The sequence below is a fragment of the Salmo trutta genome, chromosome 31 (assembly GCF_901001165.1).
Source record: "Salmo trutta chromosome 31, fSalTru1.1, whole genome shotgun sequence".
Lineage (NCBI taxonomy): Eukaryota > Metazoa > Chordata > Actinopteri > Salmoniformes > Salmonidae > Salmo > Salmo trutta.
In genome coordinates, this window is record NC_042987.1 from 30150496 (window position 1) to 30159676 (window position 9181).

A 9181-nucleotide genomic window follows, 5' to 3' on the forward strand; every position below is an offset into this window, starting at 1 on the left:
GAGAGTGGCATTGCCATCATTGTCCAAAGTCAGAGTTAGTTCATTTTTGTGTGGTGTGTATGTTACCTCTGTTGTTGCTGAGGGGTTTGAGGTAGAGGGCCAGCTCCTCTACACACTGCCTAGCCTCCTCATAGTGCAGCGAGTCCTCTGGACTGGTGATCAAGGCCACCGGCTGAACCTTGAGAACCTGGAGGTAGGACAGAGGCATAATGGTATATTAATATAGGAAATTAAAACACGCATCACCTGTAATAGGATGATGAGCTGGTAAACGTGTCACTGGGTTAATTTACAGTCAAATGATTGAACAAATAACTTTATTATTAGTTTATAATATAATTAGGTAACTTAATAATCAATAGTTATGTGTTGGAGCATTGAGCATGCAGTCCCTAAATTCACTAGCATTTCTTTCAAGGTGCTTGAGTGATTGTTAACATAAGATAATTGGGCTTTGTGACTGTTTACTCATGTTTGATCAATCACTCCGTGGTGTATGTCTGTCTGTCTCATCCAACTTGTGACATGGAATTAAAATGGCCATAGCACTAACATCCACAGGAATGCCACAGGCCACCCACACAGTATGGTTGCTCAATAAAAGTGTTGGATCATATGTATAACTTAGAAAAAGGTAGAGAATTCTGAGGTGTGGTGTGATAACCATCATTATACAAACATTTCAAACAGCATACCCAATATAGCCACTAGTCCACCCACCCATAGATTGCTCTGAATGGGAATAAGCTGGTCTGGGGTAGGCAAGTCCAGGTAGTCCCTCCTGTTTCAGTTCATTTTATTGGGTGCATAAGGAACACAACCCAATTTGAATAATTGTAATTCAAATGGGCACAGACATTTTGCCTGGCTAACCAGACTCCATGCTCTGGCCAAATGCTACGCAACGCCCGTGGACGGTTTTCTCCAAAATGAGTCTGGATCCGAGTACCTCCCTGACCCTTCACCAAATGTCAACACATTCGGGGCTGTCTGATTGGTCCAGAAAGCCGATGGGTTGGGCCAGAGCCAGAACACTTGGGTAAAGCAGCAGTTTGAAAATGTCATTGAGGTTGACACTCTGATTGGTTAGAAACAATACAAATCAATGACTGCTTTGTACAATAGCTCTCGTCACAACAAACGACTTCAATGATGACAGTCTCAGACTAAATTATGTAGCAAAAGACAGAGGAGCAGAATAATAATAATAATAACAGTGTGAGTCATCAGGCTAACACTCCCTGAGCAGAGAAAATGTGACCTTACCCACCTCACATCTATAATACCATTATGACACTAGGGTTGAGTAGTACCCAGATTTTCATCCTGTTCCTGTACCATACCGGGGTATAGAGGATTACCAGCAGCGCAAGGAGCGCTATATCATTCCAAACATATAAAAAAGTTGTTGTTTTACACACAAAACTAATTTAGGGAGCAGGGATCTTGATCCAGGAGGAGATTGCTTGTCTCTGATGCAAACAAGAAGCTTGGTCTTGCAAGCTAGCGACTTAGCTAGCAAGTTAGCAAACCAAACGCATAGCTGGAGCCCTGAGCTGACAATTTATTTGGCACATTTTAGATAGTTAACTTAGTTATAAGCAGTGGCGTAGCACAGAATTCCCCTCCAGGCACAAGGCATATGCGATACACCGCCCAAGTGTAATTGACATACTTGGCTGGCTACGTGTTGAAGCTTGTCAAGTCTAATCAAATTTCATCATCACAGCTTCTCACTTTTTAAAGAGGGAAAAAGTCAGTAGAAAGTGTGTCTCAGCAGAACGCTTGGCAACTTCACAGATGAACGTTGCATCAAATTCCACGCCAAACCCTTCTGGGCAATGTCCTCTCACAACAAAATTATCGATCCCATAACTGGCAGACTACCGTGTCATTACAACGCCAACAAAACCCATCCAATAAAGAATACATGGCGTGTTAACAATCTTTAGTTTTGGCAAGTCGGTTAGGACATCTACTTTGTGCAGGACACAAGTAATTTTTCCAACAATTGTTTACAGACAGATTATTTCACTTTAAATCGGGCAAATCGGCGTCCAAAAATACCGATTTCTGATTGTTATGAAAACTTGAAATCGGCCCTAATTAATCGGCCATTCCGATTAATCGGTTGACCTCTAATAATGACCATCCTTATGTTTGGAGGAAAAAGAGGGAGGCTTGCAAGCCGAAGAACACCATCCCAACCGTGAAGCACGGGGGTGGCAGCATCATGTTGTGGGGGTGCATTGCTGCAGGAGGGACTGGTGCACTTCACAATATAGATGGCATCAAGAGGTAGGACAATTATGTGGATATATTGAAGCAACATCTCAAGGCATCAGTTAGTAAGTTAAAGCTTGGTCGCAAATGGGTCTTCCAAATGGACAACGACCCCAAGCATACTTCCAAAGTTGTGGCAAAATGGCTCAAGGACAACAAAGTCAAGGTATTGGAGTGCCCTAAATAAAATCTGTGGGCAGAACTGAAAAAGTGTGTGCGAGCAAGGAGGCCTACAAAGCTGAATCAGTTACACCAGCTCTGTCAGGAGGAATGGGCCAAAATTCACCCAACTTACTGTGGGAAGCTTGTGGAAGGCTACCCGAAACGTTTTACCTAAGTTAAACAATTTAAAGGCAATGCTACCAAATACTAATTGAGTGTATGTCAACTTCTGACCCACTGGGAATGTGATGAAAGAAATAAAAGCTGAAATAAATCATTCTCTACTATTATTCTGACATTTCACATTGTTAAAATGAGGTGGTGATCCTAACTGACCTAAGACAGGGAATTTTTTACTAGGATTAAATGTCAGGAATTGTGAAAAACTGAGTTTAAATGTATTTGGCTAAGGTCTATGTAAACTTCCGACTTCAACTGTGTATATATACACACACACACACACACACACACACACACACACACACACACACACACACACACACACACACACACAGTATAAAGTTTGTACAAACCTCACATTCAAGGCTTTTTCTTTATTTTAACTATTTTCTACATTGTAATATAATAGTGAAGACATCAAAACTATGACATAACACATACGGAATCATGAAGTAACCAAAAAAGTGTTAAATAAAAATATATATTTTATATTTGAGATTCTCCAAAGTTGCCACCCTTTGCCTTGATGACAGCTTTGCACACTTGGCATTCTCTCAACCAGCTTCATGAGGTAGTCACCTGGAATGCATTTCAATTAACAGGTGTGCCTTGTTATAAGATCATTTGTGGATCTTCTTTCCTTCTTAATGCATTTGAGCCAATCAGTTGTGTTGTGACAAGCGCCGTGTCTTTGAGACACACAGAGTAGGTGAACGGATGATCTCTGCATCTGTGGTTCCCACCGTGAAGCATGGAGGAGGAGGTGTGATGGTGTGGGTGTGCTTTTCTGTGTGCTTTTCTGACACTGTCAGTGATTTATTTAGAATTCAAGGCACACTTTACCAGCACGGCTACGACAGCATTCTGCAGCGATACGCCACCTCATCTGGTTTGCGCTTTGTGGGACTATCATTTGTTTTTCAACAGGACAATAACCCAACAGACCACCAGGCTGTGTAAGGGCTATTTGACCAAGAGGGAGAGTGGTGGAGTGCTGCATCAGATGACCTGGCCTCCACAATCACCTGACCTCAACCCAATTGAGATGGTTGGGGATGAGTTAGACCGCAGTGTGAAGGAAAAGCAGCCAACAAGTGCTCAGCATATGTGGGAACTCCTTCAAGACTGTTGGAAAGGTATTCCTCATGAAGCTGGTTGAGATAATGCCAAGAATGTGCAAAGCTGTCATCAAGGCAAAGGGTGGCTACTGTTTAACACTTTTTTGGTTACTACATGATTCCATGTGTTATTTCATAGTTTTGATGTCTTCACTATTTTTCTACAATGTAGAAAATAGTAAAAACAAAGAAAAACCCTGGAATGAGTAGGTGTGTCCCAACGTTTGACTGGTACTATACACACACACACACACACACACACACACACACACACACACACACACACACACACACACACACACACAACCGTTCAAAAGTTTGGTGTCACTTAGAAATGTCCTTGTTTTTGAAAGAAGAGGACATTGTTTGTCCATTAAAATAACATAAAATTGATCAGAAATACAGCGTAGGCATTGTTAATGTTGTAAATGACTTGTTGCTGGAAACGGCAGATTTTTTATGGAATATCTACATAGGCATACAGAGGCCCACTATCAGCAACCATCACTCCTGTGTTCCAATGGCACGTTGTGTTAGCTAATCCAAGTTTATCATTTTAAAAGGCTAATTGCTCATTAGAAAACCCTTTTGCAATTATGTTAGCACAGCTGAAAACTGTTGTGCTCATTAAAGAAGCAATAAAACGGGCCTTCTTTAGATTAGTTGAGTATCTGGAGCATCAGCATTTGTGGGTTCGATTACAGGCTCAAAATGGCGAGAAACAAAGAACGTTCTTCTGAAACTCGTCAGTCTATTCTTATTCTGAGAAATGAAGGATATTCCATGCGAGAAATTGCCAAGAAACTGAAGATCTCGTACAACGCGGTGTACTACTCCCTTCACAGAACTGCACAAACTGGCTCTAACCAGAATAGAAAGAGGAGCGGGAGGCCCCAATGCACAACTGAGCAAGAGGACAAGTACATTAATTAGATTGTCTAGTTTGAGAAACAGACGCCTCACAAGTCCTCAACTGGCAGCTTCATTAAATAGTACCCGCAAAACACTAGTCTCAACGTCAACAGTGAAGAGGCGACTCCGGGATGCTGGCCTTCTAGGCAGAGTTCCTCTGTCCAGTGTCTGTTCTTTTGCCCATCTTAATCTTTTCTTTTTATTGACCAGTCTGAGATATGGATTTTTCTTTGCAACTTTGCCTAGAAGGCCAGCATCCCATTTGTGCTCTGTTGTTAACCACCATCCTGTATCCCTAACCCTAGAGACCCTAACACCCTATCTAAAATCAAAACACTGGTGGGTAAAGAACAGATTCTAAATGGATTGAGCCACTCCCCTCCACCGGGTCTCAAGACTCACCTGTCCCCCCACAAGCTGCAGTAGGGCTGTGTTTACCGGCAGCTGCTCGATGTCGGTGGCGATGGCTGTCTGGTCAAAGGGGCAGGCTTTGCGGTGTAGCTTGTTCAGGCACATCTTGCAGACGGTGTGGCCACAGCCCAGCGAGATGGGCCGCCGCACCGTCTCCTCGAACGTCTGCGTGCAGATGGGACACAGCAGGAACTCCGTCCATTGTGGGGCTTGCACAGGCATCACTGGACAGTTTTTTTTACAAAGAAAAAAATATATGGAAGATTCCACTGGAATCAAGATTTTTCTTCCGAACTTAATTGTTCTTCAAACGTTGTCACACATCGTGGATGCGCATCATGTCGCGTGACAAATCCTGAAAGAGAGAAGGAATACAATCATACTGGGTTAATAGCCTGTGGATAATATTGACACAGTGACTCATGCACAATGACATTAGCTGAGCCAATTACCTTGATACATCAGGGGTGTATTCACTAGGAAGCAAACAGAAACAAACTGGGAGGGACCCACCTGAATTTGTCCAATAGAAACTCTGTTTGAATTTTGGACTAATAATTACACCCCAGATGACCCAAAATAACATTGTTTCCTATAATGGCTGGCAACAAATTGCATACCTACAGGCCACATAATATAAACAGCCCAAGCTACAGGAGCTGATAGTGGATCTAATTTATCTTCTTGGCACAGGTCAAGCAAGCAATGTTACATTTAGCTACAACAATAAAATATCGTTAAATAAAACCCTTGGCCAGTCAGTGTTATGTTCGTTAGATTGTCAACGTTACTGTCAGTTAACTAATTGGCTTATATATATATATATATATATATATATATATATATATATATATATATATATATATATATATATATATATATTATAAACCCAGGGTCGTTACTAATATATTTATTTTATTTGTATTATTATTATTATTATTATTATTAAAATAATACCAGGCACAATATGATAGCTAACTTAAAATGTACGTCTATAGTCAATAAGATATGCTGGTTAGCTGCACCAGGCGAATGAGTTCAACGCCCTTACAAATTCAAAACGGTTAGCTAAAAAGACAATCCACCGGCAAGCTGAATAACGTCAGTTCAATGCCCTTACAAATTCAAAACGGTTAGCTAAAAAGACAATCCACCGGAAAGCTGAATAACGTCAGTTCAATGCCCTTACAAATTCAAAACGGTTAGCTAAAAAGACAATCCACCGGCAAGCTGAATAACGTCAGTTCAATGCCCTTACAAATTCAAAACGGTTAGCTAAAAAGACAATCCACCGGCAAGCTGAATAACGTTAGTTAGCATGATCACCATCCAGTGTCGGCTTTAACCAACTATCTGATTACATCTGTTCTAGATGGTTCAATAATTTTCAGAGAGCCATGAAATTCAGTCTTCAGATAAATAATAAATGGCTGGCAAACCATGGCCAAATAACAGAACAAAACAACGACTGACATTGTTAGCCTATGGCCTGGCAAGTAGTAGACAAAGAGGAGGCGTAGCTAGTTACTACTGTTTGTGCTTGAGGTAACTTAACGTTAGCTAGCTATGCTGCGCAGAATGATCTAGCTAACAGTTTTAGCTAACAATTTGATCATGCAGGATATAGTTACATCAATATATATTGGTTTTTATTTAATAACAATTAGCTAGTTAAACACGCAACGTTACATTATCATCACATAACCGCTAGTTACCTGGCAAGTAACTACATATTTGGTGTTAAATTCGAGCGTCAATTAACGTTACTTTAGCTAGCTAACGTTAGATAACTGGCTAGCTAAGTTACTAGGTAAACAACGTTAGCGATGGGACATTATGTTAGCAGTTAGCTAGTTAAGGTTAGATGGTTTCATGACTGACATGGAAACAACAAATGTACCAAACTTACGAATGTACTTAAAGCTAACTAATTATATAACTAGCTAGTTAGTTACATTAGTTACAAGTACAACAAATGACTAGCTGCAAGGGAATCGTTCAAGCTAACCAACCAGAATTGCATGTGGCAATATCTAATATTATGTATCTAACTAGCTATTTAGTTTTGGTATTTAGCTCGTGTTTTAAACGTCTACTTAACTCAACATCAATTATTTAACTAGCTAACGTTAGCTACTAATGGTGTGGCAATCAAATCGCTAAACCAGGTTGCAGAATGTTGGCAAATAAATTGCAGCTAGCCAGCTAACGTACTGCTACGTACTTAGCGAGCTGTCTGGGACGCTAATGCTAGCTCTCAGTTATGCTAGCTGGCATTAGTACACTAGGCTAGCTCAGAAACTAGGCGTCCAAAATAAATAGCTACTTCATTAAATATGCCTTTGTTAACTGTTCATAACATTTTTCGATTACATGCACAAGTTACTCACTCATTCCAAAACACTTGGAAGATGTATGTCTTTAGGAAAATATTGCGTTATTAAATCGGTCGCCATGTCGACTGTGCAGCTTGGCTGCTGCCGAAGTTTGAGACCAGTTCGAGGGTGTTAACTGGGGTGTATGCATTACTCTGGTTCTGTTGCAAAACGTTTTGTCTGTTGCAAACGGAAACCATTTACTCCAAAACGTTTTGCAACTATAACGAGAGTTTCTATTGGACACATTCAGGTAGGTCCCTCACAGTTTTCTCTGTTTGCTTCTGTTTGGTTCCTAGAGGACACGGTAAAAGGTTTCCGTTGCACAACGTTTTTGCAACGGTTAGCTAACTTTGGAGTTGAGCGAGGAGCGAGTGCACCCCCTGTTGGTGAGAGAATGCCAGTGCACAGTAAAAAGGTAGAGCAGCATCTGTCACATCCAGATGTGACATCTGCTGGATATGGCACGTTGTCCCATATCTCCATCACCAAAACATTTTAAAACAATCTCAGGGACCTGTCAGTACTTTCATCCAAAGCTCCGTTCATTTTAGGGTGGTAGCTGGTAGGCTACATCTCCCCCTCAGCCAAACAGTGACAGGCTCAAGCTTGGAATTAGGCATTTTGCCTTTAATTACAACATTACATTTTGTTCGCAAGCTTTGGGTAGCTCACAAAAAAATGTGATGATAATATCATGTTGGGCGAGGTTCCACCAAAGATGCTCCTGCGCAGATTTTTTATGTGACTGAGCGCACAGACTCAGCCGTGTGTGTGCGGTGGGTAGCCTGCTATTGCATCCACTTACGCAACGGATAGCTTCAGTCAGCCAGGGTGAAACGAAAACACGCATTTTGTATTTCCATTTTTGTCTAATCCGTCTGATTTCTGAAGGGATTAACGGACCAATCATGAATATTGAGAGACCGCCTGTTCGCTCACTGGGAGCAGGTCACCGTCCGCTCGTGGACTCACTCCGTCTTAAGCTGGGCTGGCTGCCGTCAAACCATAACAGTGCAGAATAAAACGGAGAACAACAACACAGGAGAAAATGACTTTACTTTTTAGGACAAATGTTTCTGACAGCTAGTCAGTCGGGTCAGAGGATGCGCTCCAGCTAGCCGACTAAAGTCCACTCTATGGTGAAGGAAGTTTCTGATACTGGAGTTTAGTCCACTATGCTCAAGCTTGTGCCACAGAGCGCAGGTTTAGCTGTGGGTCGTTGTGACTGGCCAATTTAAGTCGGCACGGAACGTGAGTTTCTTCAACTGTGGTGAATTGCATCTAAATAAGATCTATCCAGGTAAATGATTGACCTTGTCATGATGTTTTCTTTTGTCCTGTCATTGGTACCATGTATTTTTTGTCACTTTTAAATTATTTTGTGATAGTGTGTTATTATCCTGTTTGGTTCAATTGAAATGTCAGGGGAATTCTTTCAAAGTCAAATAGGTAATTCATCCATGTGTGATGATAGCCTACAGTTGGGTGCTTAGTAATAGATAATTCTTGTCCTTTTACTTAATTCTATTAACACGTAACAGAACTGGACAAATCCAGTGCCTAATCATTCTGCAACTGATTATAAAGAAAACGATTTCAGTAGGCCTATTAGAATAAAATTACATGTAGCCAAATCCCTATTTTCTTTTCTATAACCTCTTCATCAAATGTCTTTGATGACAACAACAGTTTTATATTGTCAGAACATGCCAGCCACACACAGGCTTCTCATGCACT

General features: G+C 41.1%; 1 protein-coding gene across 3 annotated transcripts in view; it reads right to left on the bottom strand.

Moving 5' to 3' along the window:
• Nucleotides 1-7644, bottom strand: part of LOC115169915 (roquin-1) — a 33224-nt gene extending 25580 nt beyond the window's left edge. Inside the window, exons 1-3 of one of the 3 annotated variants that reach the window (XM_029726033.1) lie at nucleotides 7457-7644; nucleotides 5058-5421; nucleotides 67-187 (exon numbers count right to left, since the gene is read on the bottom strand). In XM_029726033.1, coding sequence (XP_029581893.1) covers nucleotides 67-187; nucleotides 5058-5288 — 352 coding nt within the window. In that variant the 5' untranslated portion in view covers nucleotides 5289-5421; nucleotides 7457-7644. The remainder of the gene's footprint in view (nucleotides 1-66; nucleotides 188-5057; nucleotides 5422-7456) is intronic. The other 2 variants (XM_029726035.1, XM_029726034.1) reach the window with 2 other exon arrangements.
• Nucleotides 7645-9181: the final 1537 nt, after the last annotated feature.